At 48.9% G+C, this 22,586-nt stretch overlaps 2 protein-coding genes and 1 pseudogene across 8 annotated transcripts; 2 read left to right on the top strand and 1 right to left on the bottom strand.

The window, feature by feature from the left end:
• The first annotated feature begins 93 nt into the window (after window positions 1-93).
• LOC140628529 (vesicle-associated membrane protein-associated protein A-like) lies at window positions 94-8,644 on the top strand (annotated as a pseudogene).
• A 6,015-nt stretch (window positions 8,645-14,659) lies between these two features.
• TIMM17B (translocase of inner mitochondrial membrane 17B) lies at window positions 14,660-18,685 on the bottom strand. Of its 2 annotated transcripts, none has more exons than XM_072817729.1 (6): window positions 18,533-18,685; window positions 17,564-17,663; window positions 16,496-16,559; window positions 15,330-15,458; window positions 15,131-15,241; window positions 14,660-15,035 (listed from the first exon to the last, which is right to left on the bottom strand). In XM_072817729.1, exons 1-6 carry the CDS (start codon window positions 18,556-18,558, stop codon window positions 14,947-14,949), a joined length of 519 nt encoding a protein of 172 aa, XP_072673830.1. In that variant the 5' UTR covers window positions 18,559-18,685; the 3' UTR covers window positions 14,660-14,946. The 2 variants fall into 2 exon arrangements, with proteins under 2 accessions (XP_072673830.1, XP_072673831.1); XM_072817730.1 differs by having other exon boundaries at window positions 18,327-18,564.
• A 44-nt stretch (window positions 18,686-18,729) lies between these two features.
• PQBP1 (polyglutamine binding protein 1) lies at window positions 18,730-22,574 on the top strand. Of its 6 annotated transcripts, none has more exons than XM_072817728.1 (8): window positions 18,730-18,889; window positions 19,156-19,189; window positions 19,307-19,391; window positions 20,885-20,972; window positions 21,264-21,376; window positions 21,588-21,872; window positions 22,101-22,164; window positions 22,356-22,574. In XM_072817728.1, the coding sequence occupies exons 3-8, from the start codon at window positions 19,325-19,327 to the stop codon at window positions 22,510-22,512; spliced, it is 774 nt and encodes a 257-aa protein (XP_072673829.1). In that variant the 5' UTR covers window positions 18,730-18,889; window positions 19,156-19,189; window positions 19,307-19,324; the 3' UTR covers window positions 22,513-22,574. The 6 variants fall into 6 exon arrangements, with proteins under 6 accessions (XP_072673829.1, XP_072673826.1, XP_072673825.1 ...); XM_072817725.1 differs by having other exon boundaries at window positions 20,885-20,996; XM_072817724.1 differs by having other exon boundaries at window positions 19,156-19,193.
• The last annotated feature ends 12 nt before the right edge of the window (window positions 22,575-22,586 follow it).

Genomic DNA, 22,586 nt, shown 5'->3' with positions numbered 1-22,586 from the left:
CCTTACTAGCTTTGATGAAGCAAGGGGCCACTTTGGGAACTTCAGATGGCAAGAAAGATCGGTTAGTCTCTAGGAATTGAAGGTGGCCTCCGGATGACAGCCTGCAAGAAATCAAAGCCCCCAGTCCTCCCCCTGCAAAGAACCAATTCTGCCAATGACCAGAGTGAGCTTGGATCCTTCCCCAGTCAAGCCTTAGATGAGACTGCAGCTCTTGTCAGCACCTTCATTTCAGCCTTGTGCAACCCTAAGCAGATATCCCAGTTAAGCCATGTCCTGAGTCCTGACCCACAGAAACTGAGAGTTAGTGTTGTTGTAAGTCTGTTGTTTTAAGCTGAGAAGTAACACGTATCAACAAACTAGGAATAGAAGAGGAAGTCCTCAACCTGATAAAGGACAAAACCCCACAGGGCCGCCTGGGTGGCTCAGTGGTTGAGTGTCTGCCTTTGCCTCGAGGCATGATCCTGGGGTCCTGGGATTGAGTCTCACATCGGGCTCCCCACAGGAAGCCTACTTCTCCTTCTGCCTATGTATCTGCCTCTTTCTCTGTGTTTTTCATGAATAAATAAATAAAATCTTTTTTAAAAAAAACCCCACAGCTAACAACATACTTAACAATGAATGACTGAAAGCTTTTTCCCCAGGGATCAGGATCAAGACAAGGATGTTCCAAGGGTGGCCTGGCTGGCTCAGTCCATAGAGCATATGACTCTTGATCTCATGGTGGTGAGTTCTAGCCTCACATTGGGTGTAGAGCTTACTTTAAAAATAATAATAATAAATTAATTAATTAAAAAAAAGAAAGAAAGATAAGGATATTCCCTCTCACTTCTACTTGACATCGTACTGAAGGTTCTAGCCAGGACACTTAGGCAAGAAAAAAAGGCATCCAGAGTGGAAAGGCAGAAGTGAAATCATTTCCATTTGCAAATGGCATGGCCTTTTACATGGATAATCTTAAGGAATTCACATCAAAATCATTAGAGTTAATAAATGAGACCAGCGAGGTTGCAGGATATAAGATCAATATTATAAAGCTCAGTTGTATTTCTACACACTGCAAATGAACAATCCAAAAACAAAAGGGAACAATTCCATTTGCAATACCATCAAAAAGAACGGGGACATCTGGGTGGCTCAGCAGTTGAGCGTCTGTCTTTGACTCAGGGCGTGATCCCGGGGTCCCTGGATCGGGTCCCACATCGGGCTCCCTGTGAGGAGTCTGCTTGTCCCTCTGCCTGTGTCTCTGCCTCTCTCTCTCTGTGTCTCTCCTGAATAAATAAAAAAATCTTTTTAGGGCTCCCTGGGTGGCTCAGCGGTTTAGTGTCTGCCTTCGGCCCAGGGCGTGATCCTGGAGCCCCGGGATCGGTCCGCATCAGGCTCCCTGCGTGGAGCCTGCTTCTCCCTCTGCCTGTATCTCTGCCTCTCTCTCTCTGTGCCTCTCATGAATAAATAAATAAAATCTTGGGGATCCCTGGGTGGCGCAGTGGTTTGGCGCCTGCCTTTGGCCCAGGGCGCGATCCTGGAGACCGGGGATCGAATCCCACGTCGGGCTCCCGGTGCATGGAGCCTGCTTCTCCCTCTGCCTGTGTCTCTGCCTCCCTCTCTCTCTCTCTGTGTGACTATCATAAATAAATAAAAATTTAAAAAAAAGATTTTAATAAATAAATAAATAAATAAATAAATAAATAAATAAATAAAATCTTAAAAAAAATAAAAATAAAAATCTTTTTAAAAAAGAATAAAAACACTTAGAAACAAATTTAACAAAATAAGTGCAAGACCCTACCCTGAAAACCACAAAAACCATCTAACATAGGCTCAAATCCCATAATCACTTACTTCCAACACCCCTTTTTCAGATACTCCATGGTTCCCCATGGCGTGCGGTCTCTCTCATTGCAAGGAGCTAATAAATCCAATTTAAAAAAAAGAAAATCTTACGTGGAAGCAGTCTCAAATAGATTATTTGTACACACATGTTCGTGGCAGCATTATTCACCACAGGTAAACATGGAAGCAACCCAAGTATCCATTGGTGGATGAATGGATAAGCAAAATGTGATATATACCCACAATGGTATATTATTCAGCCTTTAAGGAAGGAAATTCTGACACACGCTACAACATGAATAAACACTGAGGACATTATGCTAAGTGAGATAAGCCAGTCCCCAAAAGAATACTGAATGAGTCCACTTATATGAGGTACTTAGAATAGTCAAAATCATAGAGACAGAAAGTAGAATGATGGGTTACCAGGGGCTGGGGGGTGGGGAGAATAGGGAGTTAGTGTTTAATGAGTAGAGTTTCAGGGTTTTTTTTTTTAACTTTTTTTTTTTTAGATTGTATTAATTTATTTGAGAGAGAGATAGAGAGAGCACGAGCAGGGAGTGGGGGGCCAGGAGAAGGAGAGGGAGAAGCAGACTCCTCACTAAGCAGGGATCCTGAGGTGGGCTCCATCCCAGGACCCCAGGATCATGACCTAAGCCGAAGGCAGACGCTTAACCGACTCAGCCACTCAGGCACCCCCTAGTTGTTGTTTTTTTTTTTTTAAGATTTATTTATTTGAGAGAGAAAGAGAGCATGTGTGCTTGCTCCAGCACCAGTGGGGGGGGGAGCAAAGGCGGCGGGGGGAGGGGTGCAGAGGAACAAGCAGACTCCCCGCTGAGCAGGGAAGCCCACACAAGGCTTAATTCCAGGACCCTGGGATCATGACCCAAGTCAAAGGCAGATATGTAACCAACTGATTCACTAAAGCACCCCTGAAGTTTCAGTTTTATAAGACGAAAAGTTACGGAGATGGATGGTGGTAATAGTTGCACAATATTATGACCACATTTGATACTCCTGAAATGTACACTTAAAGTGGTAAAGATGGTAAATTTTATGTTATGTGTATTTCACCACAATAAAACAAACAAAACTTACATGAATTTCTTCTTCAGTCTTGTCTTTGTGTCCCTGAGAATTGCTTTGTTTAGTTTCATCTGCTCAGTCAGGAGGGTTTTTGTTCCTGGCCCATGATCATGACGATTGGCCTTTAGCCAGAATCTGGAGATGCCAGTTACACAAGCACCACCCTGATGGAGCATTGCAATTCTCACGGGATCTTCTCAGGCCAAGCACCTGTGTCCTTCGTGTTTTTTCACCGAAACATCAATACATATGTTTAGTTAACTGGAACTGGCATAATTTCACCAGGGAAATTTTGAAATTGCAGTTACTACTTCAGGAAACTTCTGCCATGAACAAGATTGCTTGTTTGAGGGATGCCTTAGAACAAAAAGGGCAGCTGGGGCACCTGGGTGGTTCAGTTGGTTAAGTGTCCAGCTCTTGATCTCAGCTCACGTCTTGATCTCAGGGTCATGAGTTCAAGCCCCGCATTGACCTCTACAGTGAGCATGGAGCTTACTTAAAAAACAAAATTTATAAAATTAAAAAAAGAACAAAAAGGGCACAAATCCACATGAAGAGATGGCTTGTTTAATCTATCTAAGAGAGAGATCATTTTATTTAACAAAGGAGACACCCTTCTTTTCATTTCTGTATTTGGGGACTAATCAGTGCTGACTTTTTTTTAAAGATTTTATTTACTCATAGAGATGCAGAGAGAGAGGCAGAGACACAGGCAGAGGGAGAAGCAGGCTCCATGCAGGGAGCCTGACGTGGGACTCGATCCAGGGTCTCCAGGATCACACCCTGGGTTGCAGGCTGCACTAAACTGCTGTGCCACCAGGGCTGCCGAGTGTTGACTTTTAAAAAAAATATTTTGTCTATCTATTTATCTATCTAAGAGAGAGCAAGCGAGCTCAAGCAGGGGGAGGAGCAGAGTAGGAGGGAGAGAGGGAGAAAGAATCTCAAGCAGACTCTGAGCTGAGGGCAGAGCCTCCTCTAGGGGGAGAGGGTCCATCCCACACCCCTGAGTTCATGACCCTAGCCAAAATCAATAGTTGGATGCTTAACCAACTGAACCACCCAAGGTTTTGTTAAAACATTTATTTATTTATTTATTTATTTATTTATTTATTTATTTATGAGAGAGAGAGCACACCACTGGGGCGGGGAGGGGCAGAGGGAGAAGAGAAAGAATCCTCAAGAAGATTCCCCAATGAGCACAGAGCACAATGCAGGGCTCAAAACTAGGACCTCAAGACCAATGTTGGATCTGCAACCAAGAGCCTGCCACCCAACTAATTGAGCCACCCAGGCGTCCCGTCTCTTTTAAAATTTGTTATTAAAAAAATAAAAATAAAAAAATAAAATTTGTTATTATTTTGTATTTTTTTTTAGCACCACGCTCTAACCAACTGAGCTAACCGGCCACTCTGTATTTTTTTTTAATATAGAGAGTGCTCACTCTTGCGCCAGCAAGAGAATCCCCAAGCAGACCATCCCCCACCTCCACCCCACACACACTGAGTGCAGAGCCCCATTTAGGGCTTGATCCCAAGACCATAAGATCATGACCTGAGCTGAAATCAAGAGTCAGATGCTTTAATCTTTAACCAACTGAGCTGTCCAGGCGCCTCTGTAATAATTCTTTTGAGTATGTTCATATCTGATTGTATTTTCCTGCAGCAAAAATCTTCCCCTCTACTTTTGGAGGTAACATAAGTAGCTTTTTACAGAGATAATTTCATGTTCATCTGAAGCCACTTCAGGAACCCTTATCAAAATGGACAACAAGGGTTCCCTGGGTGGCGCAGTGGTTTAGCGCCTGCCTTTGGCCCAGGGCGTGATCCTGGAGACCCGGGATCGAATCCTGCGTCGGGCTCCCGGTGCATGGAGCCTGCTTCTCCCTCTGTCTGTGTCTCTGCCTCTCTCTCTCTCTCTCTCTCTGTGACTATTATAAATAAATAAAAAATTTAAAAAATAAATAAGTAAATAAATAAATAAATGGGAAATAAGGGGATCCCTGGGTGGCTTAGTGGTTTAGCGCCTGCTTTTGGCCCAGGGCATGATCCTGGAGTCCCGGGATCAAGTCCTGCATCAGGCTCCCTGCATGAAGCCTGCTTCTCCCTCTGCCTGTGTCTCTGCCTGTGTCTCTGCCCCTCTGTGTGTCTCTCTCTGTGTGTCTATCATGAATAAATAAATAAAATCTTAAAAAAAATGGACAACAAATGAAGGAAATTCTATATAGCTTGCCATTATTCTATGTAGCTTGAGATAGCCATAGAAAGAATGGAAAGTGGCAAAAATGCTTTGTGACATTAGCCACAATAGCAGAGATAAATTGGCCTTGATAATGAAACATTGATGGGGTAACTTTAAGGCTTTTTCTGAGATGGTCCCTTTGAATGTCATGTCATATCTCTAATGACACAATCATGGCAAAAACCATAAAGGTAGGACATGGATAGGAACCCAAGACTTAAGGCCCCTTTGAACACCTCCAAATGGGTTATGAGCATATTCTGGCTGTGGTTTATTTCCTAGGCGAACTGAGCTTTTCATGGCCAGAGAGCTTTTCCTGTAAAGATAGGGGAAATTGCTTGCTTTTGTATTTGACATGGGGAATCTCAACTTCTCTCTCCAGTAACAGGGACACACATTGCACTCATTTAAATAATTCTGTTATTAAAAAAAAAAACTCTGTGAAGGGCAGTCCTGGTGGCCTAGCGGTTTAGTGCCACTTTCAACCCGGGGTGTGATCCTGGAGACTTGGGATTGAGTCCCACGTCGGGCTCCCTGCATGGAGCCTGCTTCTCCCTCTGCCTGTGTCTCTGCCTCTCTCCCTCTCTCTGTCTGTCATGAATAAATAAATAAAATCTTAAAAAAAACCCTGTGAAGTTTTAATTTACAAACTCTATAGCTATTATCATCCATAATTTCAGAAAGAGTAGAGAGACTTAATGGAATTCTAATAGCAAAAGGTAACAGAAAACAAGCTGATGGTTGCCAGAGGGGAAGAGATGGGGGGAATAGGCAAAAAGGAGTGGAGGGGAGTGGGACATACAGGCTTCCAGTTATGAAGTGAATACGTCACAGGGTTGAAAGGCACAGCATAGGGAATATTAGTCAACGGTATTGTAATGGCCTCGTATGGTGATACAGGTAGCTATACTTGACAGCATAGCATCACACATAGATGTTGAATCACTATGTACACCTGGAACTAATGTGATAGTGTATGTCAACTAAACTTCAATTATTTTTAAAAGATTTTATTTATTTATTCATGAGAGACACACAGAGAGGGACAGAGACATGGGCAGAGGGAGAAGCAGGCTCCCCGTAGGGAGCCCCATGGGTGACTCCATCCCAGGATCCTGGCATCAAGCCCTGAGCTGAAAGCAGAAGAAGCTCAACCGTCCCAACTAAACTTCAATTTAAAAAAAAAAATCAGGGGATCCCTGGGTGGCGCAGCGGTTTGGCGCCTGCCTTTGGCCCAGGGTGCGATCCTGGAGACCCGGGATCGAATCCCACATCGGGCTCCCGGTGCATGGAGCCTGCTTCTCCCTCTGCCTGTGTCTCTGCCTCTCTCTCTCTCACTGTGTGCCTATCATAAATTAAAAAAAAATAAAAAATAAAAAATAAAAAAAATAAAAATGAAAAAAAAATCAACACACTTCTGGGGTGCCTGGGTGGTTCAGTTGGTTAAGGGTCTGACTTCGGCTCAGGTCATGGTCTCGGGATCCTGAGATTGAGCCCCTTGTCTGGTTCTGTGCTCAGCGGGGTGTCTGCTTGTCCCTCTTCCCTCTGCCTCTCCCTCTACTTGTGCTCTCTTTTGCTCTCAAATAAATAAATACAATCTTTAAAAATATATCAACAGGGACGCCTGGGTGGCTCAGCGGTTTAGTGCCTGACTTTGGCCCAGGGCGTGATCCTGGAGACCTGGGATCGAGTCCTACGTTGTGCTCCCCGCAGGGAACCTGCTTCTCCGTCTGCCTGTGTCTCTGCCTCTCTCTCTCTCTCTCTCTCTCTCTCTCTCTCTCTCTCAAGAATAAATAAATAAAATCTTATAATCTCGGTCAGAGGCGGTGGGAGGCCGGGTGAGGCAGTTGTGCTGCGGCCCGGGACAAGGGTCCTGGGGCAGGGCCCGGGTGGAGCCGCCCCGGCACAGGGCTGCCGCCCACCTTGTCACTGGTTGGGCCTGGGGCTGTCAGGTTCGAGGCGCTCCAGGGAGGCGGAGAAGCCCAAGAAGGCCTCCAGTTAGGACCGACCGGCGGGCGGTGCTGGCGGAGACCCAAGCGCGTGCAGGCAGGAGAGCTCTGTGTCAGCCCGGGGACGGGTAGTAGCAGGCCCCTTCACAGATGTGGTCCCCACAAATCTTAAATTGCGAAATCCATCTGATAGGAAAGTGTGTTTCAAGGTGAAGGCTACAGTACCTCGTCGGTACTGCCTCGTCAGTACTGCGTGAGGCCTAACAGCGGGATCATTGCCCCTAGGTCGACTGTGACTGTTTCAGAAATGCTACAAGCCTTTTTGACTATGATCCCAATGAGAAGAGTAAACACAAGTTTATGGTACAATTTTTGCTCCACCAAATGTGGGACCCAGGAAATTTAACAAAAATCCCCTGACCCTGGACAAGCAGAGCAGGACTAACTCCATTTTGTGCTGCACCCGCCACCTCCTGTATGACCCCCACATGACCTGCTTATTACTTAAGGCGCTGCCCCACCCTAGTCAAGCCGCTGAGCACACCCTTATGGAAACCGGCTCATAACAATGTAACTCTGCCTTGTGCCCGCCAAAACTGCGCGCCAATTCTGACCAAAGTAATAGGCCAGCTCAAATGGATACTATAGGGTAAAATGTAATTCAATCAGCCACCTGCGTGTGGACCGACATGACTGCAACTTTCTGCGTATGTTACAATCCCATTGGCCACTGGCCCCTATAAAGCTGCTACGCCTCTTAGTCTCGGGGTCCAGGTCCCTGCTCCGCTGTGTCGGGTATACTTGGACCCAGGCTCGAGCTTGTAAATAAACCCTCGTGTGTTTGCATCGGTGTCGGCTCCTTGGTGGTTTCTCAGATTCGCAATCTTGGGCACAACACAAACACTTCAGATATGGAAGCTGTGTGGAAAGAGGGAAAACCTGATGAATTAATGGATTCTAAATTGAGATGTGAAAAAAAAATTGATATGTGTATTTGGAATGAAATGATAAATTGAATGAGCTGGAACCTAGCAAAAACTGTTCCACTGAATGCCTCTAAACAAGATGAACCCATTCCAAAACCACATAGTGTTTCACTCAACGATACTGAAACAAGGAAACTCATGGAAGAATGTAAAAGACTTCAAGGAGAAATGATGAAACTATCAGAAGAAAACTGACATCTGAGAGATGAAGGTTTAAGGCTCAGAAAGGTAGCACATTCGGATAAACATGGATCAACCTCAGCTGCATCCTTCAGAGATAATGTCTCCAGTCCTCCTCCTTCCCTTTTTGTAATTGCAGCCATTTTCATCGGGTTCTTTCTAGGAAGTTCATCTTGTAGAGTGAAGCATGCAGAGTACTATTTTTTTTTCTCTTGACCAGAAAAAGATTTGTTTACCTACCTTTTCATTGGTAGTATGGCCCACGATGACCTGTGTGTGTGTGTGTGTGTGTGTACAGCATCACATAGGCTTTGCCTTTAATGATCTCTTATGGAAAAAACAAACAAAACAAACCAAAAAAAACAAAAAAACATCTCTTATGGTTAGAAAACACAATAAAACAAACTGTTCGGCTCCTGGACAAATTGTATATTACCAGATCATCACTAGCAGATGTCAGTTGCACGTTCAGTCCTTTATGAAATTCATAAATAAAGAATTGTCCTTTCTTTGTGGTTTTAATAAGAGTTCAAGAATTGTTCAGGGTCTTGTAAATGTTATTTTAATAATCCCTTTAAATTTTATCTATTGCTGTTACCTCTTGAAATATGATTTATTTAGATTGCTAATCCCACTCATTCAGGAAATGCCAAGAGGTATTCTGTGGGGAAATGGTGCCTCTTACAGTGTAGATTTTCTCCTTTACCTTTGCTAATATGGCAGAATTTTTCTTATCCCTTGTGAGGCAGTTGTTGACTGAGTTTTTCATCCTTACAATCCTGTCCCATGGTATTTAACATAAAAAAACTGTTAACAGATATATATATATATGCAGGGCGTGATCCTGGAGACCCGGGGTCAAGTCCCACGTCAGGCTCCCTGCATGGAGCCTGCTTCTCCCTCTGTCTGTGTCTCTGCCTCTCTGCCTCTCTCTCTCTCTCTGTCTCTAATAAATAAAATCTTTTAAAAAAAAGAAAAAAAAAAGAAACAATATTTCAGGTGTGCCTGGGTGGCTCAGTTAAGCATCGGCCTTCGACTCAGGTCAGGGTCCCAGGATCCTGGGATTGAGACCGGCAGGGGGGAGCCCACTTCTCCCTTTCCCTCTGACCCTACCCCCTACCTATGCTCTTTTTCCCTCTCTCTCATAAATAATTTTTTTAATTTTAAAAATAATTTTACATTTTTAAAGTATTTAAAAAAAAATTTTTAAGTATTTTATGAGAGAGAGCACATGCAGGGAGAAGGGCAGAGGGAGAAAGAGAACCAGACTCCCTTCTGAGCCTGATGCAGGGCTCAATTCCTGGATTCTGGCATCATGACCTGAGCCAAAGGCAGATGCTTAAGCAAATGAGCCACCCAGGTGCCCCAAATAAAATCTTAAAAAAAGAGAAAATATTTCAGCTCTAGTTGAAACCTACTAGGTTATGTCTTTCTACTCAATTCTACCCTCTGTTGTCCTTTGACATAAATGCAATACTGAGTTTATTATTGACCATTCCCTTGCATCTTTTTATTCTTTCATCATGTAATTAGCAATCCATGAATTGCATATATTGTTTGCAAGTGTTTACAAAGATATTATACACTACATAGTAGTCTTCAACTTTCCTTCTTCTGTCTCATACTGCAGGTTCAAGAATGATCCATGTTGATACATGTAGTTCTAGTTCATATTTAACTCTTTAATGAGACATACCTACAAAAAAGTGCACATTAGAAGGGTCAAATATGATGATTTTTTTTGTTTTTGGAAAGATTTTATTTATTTATTTGACAGAGAGAGAGAGAGAGCGAGCACAAGCAGGGGGAGCGTCAGGCAGAGTGAGAGGGAGAAGCAGACTCTCCACTGAGCAGGGAGCCCGATGTGGGACTCGATCTCAGGACCCTGGGATCATGACCTGAGCTGAAGGCAGACGCTTCACTGACTGAGCCACCCAGGCAGCCCTGATGAACATTATTAAACTGAATGCACATGATCATCTCAGAAGATGCCTGTGTGAATGCCCAAGATTGCTGCCAACCTGACCTCCATGAAGTCAGTCCTTGAGATTATTACTTTAACAAAGGGAGCTCAGAAATTGTTGTCATGGCCTGTGAAACCCTGCAGTGACACCTGTGATGATGATTGATAATGTGTTGGAAATTATGGTGCAAAACACATCTCTCGAACTCTAAGCACTATAAATAAGGACATTAATACCAGCTTTGAGACGCCTGGGTGGCTCAGTGGTTGAGTGTCTGCCTTTGGCTCAGGGTGTGATCCTGGAGTCCCATGATTGAGTCCCATGTTTGGCTCCTTGCACGGAGCCTACTTCTCCCTCTGCCTGTGTTTCTGCCTCTCTCTCTGTGTCTCTCCTGGATAAATAAAAAAATTTTTTAGATGCCAGCTTTGCCACTTTCAGGCAGTAGAACCGTGGGCAGGGGGCTTTACCTCTTGGTGCCTACCGTTTCCTCATATGTATATGAGGGTAACAAAAGGAAGGTTTCTTTGTCCCCTCAAAAGGGATCATTGGCACATCCTTCTTCTTCTACCCATGCTTGTGGATAATCTGGTGACACTGCAGATTCCCCAGAAGATGGCTCCCATTGGTCAGCTGCAGAGGTTGGCCCAAAATGGGCTCCTTGACACCATCCTCGACAACATCAGAGCATTGCTTTTATAAGGTGTACCCCTGGGGGAGGCTGCCCTCCCACCCCCTTCGATGACCTGGGGGGCTGGGGCTGCTGGAGCTGCCCTGCCCAGTCAGGCCTGGGTCTCCAACTGCCACAAAGAAAACAAATAAAATAAGAATACTCAGACCAGCAACTCCCAGATGCAGTGTAAGGTGTGTGTGTCCAACTCTCATGGCTCTTCTTGCTTTTTCTCTCCCTCTCTCTGCTCTTTCTTTCTCTCACTTATTTTGTTCTCTCTCTGCCCATTTCTCCCCGCCCCCACTGTCTGTCTGACTCTCCCAATCTTTTTTTTAAAGATTTATTTATTTGAGAGAGAGAGAAGGAGCACGGTGAGAGGCAGAGGGAGAAGCAGACCCCCTGCTGAGCAGGAAGCCCAGCGTGGGGCTCCATTCCAGGATTCCAAGATCATGATCTGAGCCGAAGGCAGATGATGAACCCACTGAGCCACCCAGGGGCCCTGACTCTCCCAAACTTCGTCTGTCTCCCTTCTTAACGTTTTCTCTTTCCTCATCTTTTTCACTTGGCCTACCGTTTTTTCCTCTTTCTTGGCATCTCTCTCCTTTGATATCTCCATCAACCCTGGCTTCACTTTGTCTTGGTCCCTCTCTTGAGCTCTGTCCCTATTCTTTCTACTCTGTGTCTGATTTCCTCATGTCTCTCTCCAGCCTCACAAGGTCTCTGCCTGAGGCAGTGATTCCCCACCCCACTGTCAGGGCCGGCACCACGTATTTACTTCCCTGATTGTGTCCACCTCACTAACCATCCTGGTCTACCAGATCCTGTCCCTGCCCTCCCACCCCACGCTTGTCGGTGGATGGCAAACCCAGGGGCCACAGGGAGTACGAGAGCCACCAGCCTGGGAGATCTGAGTAGAGAAATGGGGAAGAAGGGCTGGGAGATGGACCAAGACAGATGGAGGCCAACTTGGAGCTCAGGGGTGAGGGAGGCTAGGAAGAAGACTGGAAGAAGAACCTGAGGGAGAGGCATGAAATCCTTGTGGGAAGCAGATGGGATTAAATCAGAGAGAAGAGTGAGAAAGAATGCAGGTGGGGCTCCTCTGTGCTTCTCTTAGGCCCTTCAGCCAGAGGGTAATGGAAGGGGGGCCCTTCAGCCCAGCCCACAACTACTCCGCCACCTGGCCTTCTTCCCTGTGTTTGCCTCCATCTGATGCTGAGGGTATTCCCACGCCCCCACCTGCATTTCATTTTTTTTCTTTTTTAAAGATTATTTATTTATTTTTATTATTTTATTTTTGAAAGATTTTATTTGAGATACAGCACAAGAGCAAAGAGCTAGCAAGCACAAGAAGGGGGTGGGGCAGAGGGAGCGGGAGAACACTTCGCCGAGTGGGGAACCCCACATGGGCCTCAATCCCAGAACCCTGAGATCACAACCTGGGCCAAAGGCAGATGCTTAACTGAGCCACCCAGGCACCCCCCTTGCACCCCGAATGCATTTCTAACCCTCACACAGCTTCTTCTTGTCTCTATCTCCTTTCGGGTTAGGGTCTCAGCTTCTATTTCTTCTATTTCTGTTCAGCTCTCTCCGCCTCTCTTTCTGTTCTCACTCTAGCCTTCTCCGTAGTCCCTCCCGATAGAAACTGCCTGGGGTCTGACACATCTCCTTCCTTGGGAAAGAGACGCTGCCTGTGGGCCCAGACTTCTCCTGACCGCTCCTCTGGGCCCAGCTCCAGCTCCGGGGACCTGGGCGACTCTAGGCGCCCCAAGCCCAGCTAGAAGCACAGGGACTCAGCAGGCGCCCGCCTCCCCGCTCCCGCCCCACGGAGGCCTGACACTTCTCACTCGAAACTGCGAGCCTCGGTGGCTAAGCGGAGTCCCGCGCACCGCCCACAGCCCAACCAGCAGCCCAAGGAGCCAGAACAGAAGGGCCTGAATGTGGCCACGAACCACGCCAAGGCCCCGCAAGTCGCAGGGCTTCGCTGCCCCGGGCGCCCGCGTGTTTGGGCGCACCTGCAGGAGCCGGAGGTTCAGAAGCAGGAGGGGGCGGGGCCTGAGGCAGGGCAAAGGTTCCCTCTAGGAGCTGGGGAGGACGGAGAAGCTGCAGCTAGTTCCTGCAGGAGCCCAACCCATTTTTTATAAGTTTTATTTATTTATTTATTATTTTTTAAAGATTTTATTTATTCATGAGAGACACAGGGAGAGGCAGAGACATAGGCAGAGGGAGAAGCAGGCTCCCTGCGGGGAGCCCAATGTGGGATTTGATCCTGGGACTCCAGGATCATGCCCTGGGCCAAAGGCAGGCGCTCAACTGCTGAGCCACCCAGGCATCCCTAGCCCAACCCATTTGGAGGGGACACTGAGGAGATACAGTAGAGATGGGGCCTCAGAGGATCCAGAGTTGATACATAAGAGAGGGAGGGCCTGCAGGATCCTTAGAGGACAGGGAGGAAAGACGGGGTAGGGCTGGGGCCTGGACATATAGGTCTGTGGCTACCACAGCCACGTGAGTGGAGTGGGGCCGGCAGACTCATGGATGGGAAAGGCTGGGAAGAGCCAGGGGGGCAGTGTTTGATAGCAGGATGGGGTCTGAAAATATAGGGGGTGGGGCACAGGGGAATGGGTCCTGGTGGTGAAGGGTCTTGCACATAAGTGGCAACCAAGAGAGAAGGGTACCCATCTGTACACAGCCTGGGATACCCCAGGCATGCCTGGCCCTGGGCCCTAAACCAGTGTTCTGAGTGACTGCTGCTGGTGTGCGCCTGGAGCTTCAGCTCAAAGCCAGGGCCCTGTTGAGTGCTGTGTGCACACTGCTCAAAGCCCACCCCCACATTTTGCTTCCCTGGAGTCTTTAGTCTGGTAGCTGCAAACTGCCTGGCACCAAGGCACTCCAGCAGGCTCGGTTGCAGTTTTGCTACTACTGAGGCATCGAGGCTGTTGGGAGGTCAGGAACTCTGGTATTTTTACCCACAGGAAGCTATTTTAAGGACATTTCACCTCTTTCTAACAGCTTGTACAGAGTTCCTGGGTCTCCCATGGGGCCATTTGCACCCCAGTGGTGACAGTGTTTGCCCCATACACGTGGAGGTTTGTGTGGAAGAGACAGCAGTTTTGGGTTAATGTCCATCCAGAAAAATTTCTTTCCCGTAACTCCCCCACCTCAATGTGAAACCTCATTTCTGGTTATTTTATGGTTGCCCTTAAAAAAACCTGCAACACTGAGCATCACGGAGCAGAAGCGTATCTGTGATACAGAAGAGATGAGACTGGCACAGAGCACCTTCCTCATGAAAGCTGGATCCTTCTGACCCTTACTTCTATCCTGGGTCCATGGTGAGGTCACACAGAGGGAAGTTACCTTCACAAATGAGATGACTGGTATAGAGAAAGCTGAATTCATTGTGAGGTCAGATTTCCCAGCCTTGGCAATGGGGGCAATGGGAGGGAGGGGTCTGCTGCAAGGTCCAGAACTACCTGGCCCCTATACCAACCCCAGTAATCCTTTCTGTTCTCTCACTTCTTTCCCAAACCTGTTCCTCTGTCTCCCTACGATTCATCACATGGCCCCCACACATCGTTATTCATGTACCTATTTAAACCTTGATTCATTCCCCCCTCCCGCTCATTTATCCCACGAACATTTACTAGAGCCCGCTCTCTGCGGGACTCCCAAATCCTAGGGCTTCTGGGTCCCCGAAAAGGGCTCTGACCCTTGTCCTAAGGAGGGGCTCCTATGGGTGGCTCAGTAAGTACATACACAGGCATTTCAAATTGGCTTTAAATACTCATCAGGGCGCCAGGAAAGGGGACTGGGATGAGAACTTGTTACATGTGAATTTGGGGTTGGGGTGCCCTGAGAGAGAAGGGGACCCATCCGTCAGAGCAGCTGGGGTGCCCCACCCCCTGCCCTGGGACAAGGGAACAGAGTAGAGGCCCTCTCTGGAGGGTCCCAGGGCCAACTGGGAGCCAGCCCTCCCTTCGAGGTAGATCATCGGGGAGGGAACGGAGGAGGAGCTCCCACGGTGGTGATGACAGACAGTCACTTCCTTAGTGGTACTGCTGATAGCTGGGATAGCCTGGGGCTGGGGTACCCTCCTTAGGGGGTAGCTGGCTGGGGTCCTCCAAGAACGGGGGTGCTGGAGAGGAAAGAATCAGGTAAGAGTGAGATGCAGTGTACAGTCAGAACATTTTGCACCTCTCCCCAACTAGTGTCCGTCTCCCAGGTACTCACCATTGCGGAACTGCTGGGCAGTATAGCGAGTAAGGAGGATGCCAACACCCTCTATGAGAGCCAAGAGGATGCCCCCCATCATTGCTGAGCCCACCATGGCCAATGGGCCACCTAGGAGAGTGAAACGGCAGGGAGAAAGAGGTGAAGGCAAGGAGAACAGGGCAGAAGGGGCTGGGGCCAAGGATCGGGGGGCACTCACTGCGGGCAGCCAGCACAGCCCCAGTCAATGCTCCGCTGGTAATGGAATTCCAGGGATCTTCTTTGCCCCGCAGGCGCACCAGGCCACAGTCGATGGTGGAGAACAGGCCCCCCCATACTGCAAAGCTACCTGCAGAGAGCAAGGCCTAATCAGTGTTCCTGAGGAATCCCAAGAATCCACAGGTCATGGTCTGGGGACTTCCAAGGCCTGCATGCTCTGGCAATGAATGGGGAGAAAAACCCAGACACAACGGCAGATAGTTAAACTCCTAGGGGATATTCCCCATCTGCCCCAGGGATGGCTCCTTCTTCAAGCAATCTCTAATTGCCATCGGCATTCCCCTCACCTTTGTTTGACAAATGTTTACAAGCAGATTTATCTTTTATGTGGCTTTTAACAGAGCAACACTGTTCTTCCTAACCATCACATAGAGGTAGAATTCTGATACTGGTTTAAGGGAGACAAAAACAGGTTACAAAAACCAGTTAATGGTATGATAGTTAAAGTGTTTATTGAGGCTTTACTGTGTGCCAGGACCTGTTTTCAGCACTGCATGTCATTTGACTTCTGAAGTCTTAAATTTGTTAATATTATTAAAGTACTTAGCAGGGCAGCCAGCACTTAGTGAGTACTATATAAGTTACATAAACATAAATAACATAAATTACAAAACAATTTCAGTGGTTATGGCTATCATCATCTCCATGTTACCGATGAGGTTTGGGCAAAGGAAGCCACAAACCCAAAATCATGCATCAGGGAAGATCCAGGGCCCGGATTTAAACTCCAGAATCCACATTCTTGCCCCCCCCCCATATTAAATTATTGGGAAACATCACTGTCCCAGGCAGAGTTGGGGCTGGAATGTGGACCCCAATTTGCAGTCTAGAACCAGGGATCCCTGGGTGGCACAGCGGTTTAGCGCCTGCCTTTGGCCCAGGGCGCGATCCTGGAGACCCGGGATCGAATCCTACGTCGGGCTCCCGGTGCATGGAGCCTGCTTCTCCCTCTGCCTATGTCTCTGCCTCTCTCTCTCTCTGTGTGTGTGTGTGACTATCGTAGATAAATAAAAATTAAAAAAAATTAATTAAAAAAAAAACTTTTAGAACCAAAGGAGCAGCTACCCCCAACTTTGCATATCTCCTAGATCTCTCCAAGCCTCTTACCTCCAATCTGCGGGGCTCTGATCCTCACAGCATTGATACTACCTCTCAATCGGTGCCGAAATCCCTGGGAAAAGTGAGGAGGCAGGGAGTCAGAATAGGGCTGAGGCCCCTGGCAGGCAGGGTTTCTAGCTTTTAAGACAGGGAACACGACGGGTCACGGGTTGTCAGAAGTAGAGATGTGGAGCAGTGGCTGAGAACTAGGAGGCTGTGGAGCACCCTAACTTGGGCGTTCTCAGCCGTGAGTTGAGAAATTCGCATTCATCCAATGTTACTACTAGCACCTATCCCAGGCACCAGGCTGTATGCAGGGATGGTGAATGAGACAGACCTAGCTTTTGCCCTCTCAAAGCTCACATAACAGTGGGAGAGACAGATCCCTAGCAGAGGTACAGATAAACAAGGCAGCTTTACACAGCCATACAGACCGTAGAGGAAATAGGATAGACATGATAATAACTGGGGGGTTGGGAAAGGACTCTAAAGGAGGGGGCATTTGTGTTGAGGCCTTGAGGATGAAAACAGAAAATGTGGGCAAAGATCTGGGAAAGAGTTCCAGGAGTTGAGGGGAGAGACAGGACTAGGTATATAAATTGCAAAGACCTTGGTAAATGGATAGCACTTAAAGCCAGGACGTTTGGTTAAGATCTTGGAAGAGGGTGGTCAGAAAGAGAATTGATTAGGTCACATTAAAAGCATTTTCTTAACTTTAAGGCTGTCTGCTTTCTGCCAGTTAAACTCTTGTCACTTCCCTGTATCCAGGTTTCTGACCCAGAATCTGTCTCTGGGGAAAATCTCTCTGGCTTTGCGCATACATTTAGAGTTTGGTAATGACCGTTTTCACGGCACAGCATTTCCACAGAGGAGCTCCAGCTGGGTGGTGCAGGGAGAGGGACAGAGAGCCGTGTTTGCAGTTCACCCCAAACCACAGATCCTGGAGTCAGGCCTGGCACATAGTAGGCTAGCCGCACCGTAATGAGCGAGTTATGGCAGCTCCACGCAGTGTTCATCGCAGTATCCCATGTGGGCATGGCAGGACCCCCACACTACCCAGGGAAGGCCACGACTCACGACAGGGGCATTGCGGAAGCCCTTGATGGCCTGGAAGACTCCACCGCCGATGACACCCATAGTGAAGGCTCCACCGCAATCGTCCACAATTCGCCATGGGCTGCAAGCCAAAAGGGGAGGGTGGGTTAAGTGAGCCCCTCTTCCCCCGCCATGGTGCACGGATTCTTTCCAATTGGGAGAGACCAAGTCACCCGAATGGGAAGCAGCACTTCAAATAATGAGATTATTTCTCCCCTCGTTTGAGCAAGAAATGGTGCAAAAGGGGAAAAGTATTAGTCTTTGCTCGCCCGCCCCTCCTTCGAGGCCAAGCAAGGAATTCGCCAACTGCTTTACCACTATCAAAGACTAAATGAACTGATGAGACACGCAGAGTCAGCACCTTTAAGTCAGCGCTGTGAAAGTGTTAATTTGCTAGTACTGTTATTAAAGCAGGACGGGGTCGCACCTCCGTCCCCGACGATGAGCACGTCCAACCAAATCCCGTCTTCCCTCTCTTTTAACCGATCACAACTGGGAAAAACCAAGCGCAGGCCGTGGGGAGGATCCAGTCCGTCCGCCACAGGTTCACCCAGCCCCGCCCCCATCCACTAAAGCGACCTGGGAAAAGCCACGCGTGGTAACCCTGGGGATTTCCGCTCGACCCCGCACCACCCCCCAAGCTGGAATGGATTCGACCAGCGTGTCTCTTTTCCTCAACAAAGAGGGACGGGGGAGGGGATACGGAGTCTGAGGAAACGTTGAGTGGTTGGTCCCTGCACCGCACCTTCTCCGGGCTCACAGCTGCGGCCTCTCTTAACGGAGCCCGAGTGAGAGGAACGAAGCGGAGGGGAGCGGAAGGAGACCACAAACGTCTAAGAGTCTCCCGAGTCTGGGACGTGGCGCGGTGTGGCCAGCGCCTCCCCCGCCCGCCTCCCACAGCTGGCGGTGGCGCCGCAGCAACAGTCCCGAGGCCTGTGCCCATCGCCGTACCAAGGCTCCCGAGCGTACTCCTCCATGGCGCCGGCGTCTGGCCGCGCAGTCCGGCTAAAGCCCGGCCAGGCCACGCCCCCACTGTAAACGCACACAGGCGCCGAGCTGTCCACCTATTCCAGGCCACCGATTGGGTCGTGTTGCTGCTCATCAGGGCAGGGACACGCTCTCATTGGCCACCGAGTTTGCGTCATCTCCACTGCAGCCTGTGCGTCGCCCAGATACCTCAAGCGTCGGGGAGAGAGGACCTCTTTTGGTGTTTTGGGAGAAGGCCGTCGTGTGGTTCTCGTGATCCTAGCGGGGACGAGAGAGAGGTGGCCGACCTGTCAGCTTTCCACTGCTCGCGTGATTGCATTGGTAATGTCAGGGTGGGCGCATTTTTTGCAGCCGGAAGAGGTGCTTCATTTTGCTCCCCCGTCCCAGCGCTTTGGTTCCTCCCACCCAGCAGTCTTTGGGGGACGTTGGGTGAGCTCATTCCGGGAGCGCGGGGGAACTGAGCTTGGCCCCTTCGGCGGTGGGCGGAGCCTGGGCCTGGGCGAGGAACAGGGTCTTGGAACACCCAGCCTCGAGGGGAGGGTTGGTGAGAGTTTGGGTGTCATCGCCACTTATATTCCATCTTTTAGCCTGTAGGTTCCGTCTACCCAGCCATTGGTGCAGGTGGGTAAGTGAGGGATATATGCCGGGAGGAGGCGCTCGGTTTTAGGTCGGGATTTGAATCCTCACTTGAGCTGGGTTGTTTTTTGTGAGCGTGTCTGTTCATCCGTCTGTCCCTAGGTCTGCCTGTTATCCGCTATGCCGCTGCCTGTTGCATTGCAGACCCGCTTGGCCAAGAGAGGCATCCTCAAACATCTGGAGCCCGGTGAGTGAGCTAAAAGCGGTTGGGCCTACAATGTGCCTGGCTTGACAGGCACTTCGTTGTTGATACCGCCACTCGATACCTAGCGTGGGCCTACCGCGCATCAGTCAGTGGCGTGGCGTGTATTGTTAACGGTGTGGATTTCTGATATCCATTCCTACCGCGGGCTGGGGTGGGGGTGGGGAATACATGTTTCATCCTTAATATTGACAGTTAATGCCTTTTTGGGGTCTGTTGTATGCCACGCGCAATCCATCAGACGATCCGTGGAAGTTATTATAAAGTAGCTGACAGTAAGGAGAGCTGACATTTTCCCTAGACGGTAGGGGGGATGCGGATACTGGGTTCTTTACGCTACTGATCACATTATTTTAGACGTGTTGTGAGGCCAGGCACTATGTTGGTGATCTATACCTTATTGATCACCATATCAATTGCTGACATGTATTTTGGGTCTAGGTGCTTGGCATACACATAGTGGTAGAAAATGATGGTAGGATCTATCATTTCTACCTGCTGTGCTGTTCCTGCTAATATTTACACCTTATTATCGATCATGGTAAAAACTGGCATCTGTTTTGGGCTGCAGTGTGCTAGGCACTGGATTACATCTTATTTTCACCTTATTAATAAATGACATCTGTTACAAGCTACTCTGTGCCAGGCATATAGATCTTGTGGTTAATAATACTGGTAACAGTCGTTGCTAATTTTAAGCCTGTTGAGTACCAGGCCCTGTGCTGATGGTATATATCTCTTACTAACAATTCTGATGATTATAGCTAATACTCACTTTGGGCCTATTGTGTGACAGGCACTATGCTGTTGCTGACATATACATTTCATTGTCAGTTATGTCCACAGCCAAAATCTGTCATAGGTCTACTGAGGGTCATGTACCGAGCTGACAACATACATCTCTTTTATTCTACTGATAGTAACTGACAGCTGTTGTAGGCCTGCTGTATGTCAGGCCTCGGAACTGAATGGATGCGGAGCAGTGTTTGGATATATCCTTTCCCATCCAGACTTGCTACTCAATATACAGAATCAGAAACCCCATATTTACCAAGCTTGGGAGCTGAATAGATTTGGGCATTTTGTTTTTCAGATAAACCGCTTACTGTTCAAACTCATTTTATCCAAATAGATTGGGATAGCGTGGTGTCACATGCTTCCTGAACTCAGGAACTGGAGGATACATTTGTTTTGATGAATCCTTGTCTAAAATCTGAAACCAGATAGGTTTCGGTAACAGGATATCAAATCTCAAATCTTATCTGAACCCAGAAACAGAACAGATTTAGGTAAGTTTTTTGGCAAATCCCCTGATCTTCAGACACTTGGATTTGGAATGTGATATTTGCCATAGAAGGTGAGACCTGGCACACGCACACACATGGTCCATGTGAGTCTGAGCGTGTCTCCAGGCTCTGACTGCAGGATAAGAATTCCTCTGGTCCTTACTGCTTTCCTCCACCCTGCTATCCTGCCAGAACCAGAGGAAGAGATTATTGCTGAGGACTACGATGATGACCCTGTGGACTATGAGGCCACCCGGTTGGAGGGCCTGCCACCAAGCTGGTACAAAGTGTTTGACCCATCCTGGTGAGCCTGGGGAACTAGGGCGGGGGGCGGAGAGTCTGACATCTGACTTGACCTTTCCTGTGCTGGCTCTGGGCCTGCCTGGCTTTAGGGTAAATGGGGAACACAGGAAAGAGGTCTGGGGGTCCTCCTTCTGGGCTTCTGACATGGGGCAGGCATAGATAGAGACTGGGGAGACAGGAGTGGAGGCTACAAGGAGAGGACGTCTGTGTTGACACCCCTCCCCTTCCTCCTTCCCTGTGTCCATACTTCTATCCCACTGCCCCACAGTGGGCTCCCTTACTACTGGAATGTGGACACCGACCTCGTATCCTGGCTCTCCCCGCATGACCCCAACTCCGTCGTTACCAAATCTGCCAAGAAACTCAGGAGCAATAATGCAGGTGAGTTGGCAGACCCAAGGGCAGATAAGGGTGCCCCAAGTGCTTCTGGAGTCCTCAGAGAGGGGTCAGGTACATGATAGTGGAGCAGGCATGGGGCTGGGGAGATGGGAAGGCCCCCCCCCCCCAGGCAAGGGAGGTGGTCGACGGCAGAGGCTGCTGGGTCCTGAGAGATGGAAGGAGGAAGGTCACTTCAAGGCTTTTGTGTCCCCAGATGCTGAGGAGAAGCTGGAGCGTGGCCACGAGAAATCAGACCGGAACCATGAGAAGCCAGACCGGAGCCACGAGAAGTCAGACCGGAGCCATGAGAAGTCGGACCGGAGCCATGAGAAGTCTGACAGAGATCGAGAACGTGGTTATGACAAAGTGGACAGAGAGAGAGACCGGGACCGGGACCGGGACCGGGACCGCGGGTATGACAAGTCAGACAGGGAAGAGAGCAAGGAGCGGCGCCATCATCGCAGAGAGGAGCTGGCTCCCTACCCCAAGAGCAAGAAGGGTAAGCTGAGCAGCAGGGCAGGACTCAAGTACGATGGGTGAGGCATCACGGGCGAGCCATGTAAGGGAAGCCCTCGCTCTGCCCACGCGATTGCCTGAACCTGGGGCCTGGGACAAGGTGTTGTGCGCCATGGCACCCAGGCACCCCATTTCTTCATGGGATGGGGGAGTTTGTGATCAGGGGCTCCTTGTCCCTCCACTGGAGACCTCACTGTGCCACCTTCCTCAGCGGCAAGCCGGAAGGATGAAGAGTTAGACCCCATGGACCCCAGCTCCTACTCGGACGCGCCTCGGTAGGAGAACCCCTCATGAGTCCTCTTTTCTCTGGACTCCCTTGTGCTGATGATCATTCCTTTTTTTCCTATCTCCTTCCCCCCGTTTGTCAGTTGTTGGGGTTGGCGGGGGGAGCGGGGAGTGCAGAGTGCCTATCACATTTCATATTCCCAACCTCTAACCCATATTCCCTAATCCCTGTCACTCCCAGGGGCACGTGGTCAACAGGACTCCCCAAGCGGAATGAAGCCAAGACGGGCGCAGACACCACAGCAGCGGGGCCGCTCTTCCAGCAGCGTCCCTACCCGTCTCCGGGAGCTGTGCTCCGGGCCAATGCTGAGGCCTCCCGAACCAAGCAACAGGACTGAGCCTCCCCATCACCCCACTGCCATCCCCAGGGTTTTTAATAAAAGCTTTTCAATGGATCGTGCCCATGGGGCCT

Source organism: Canis lupus, chromosome X (genome assembly GCF_048164855.1).
Source record: "Canis lupus baileyi chromosome X, mCanLup2.hap1, whole genome shotgun sequence".
NCBI classification, from domain to species: domain Eukaryota; kingdom Metazoa; phylum Chordata; class Mammalia; order Carnivora; family Canidae; genus Canis; species Canis lupus.
This window is presented reverse-complemented; position numbering and strand designations above follow the sequence as displayed.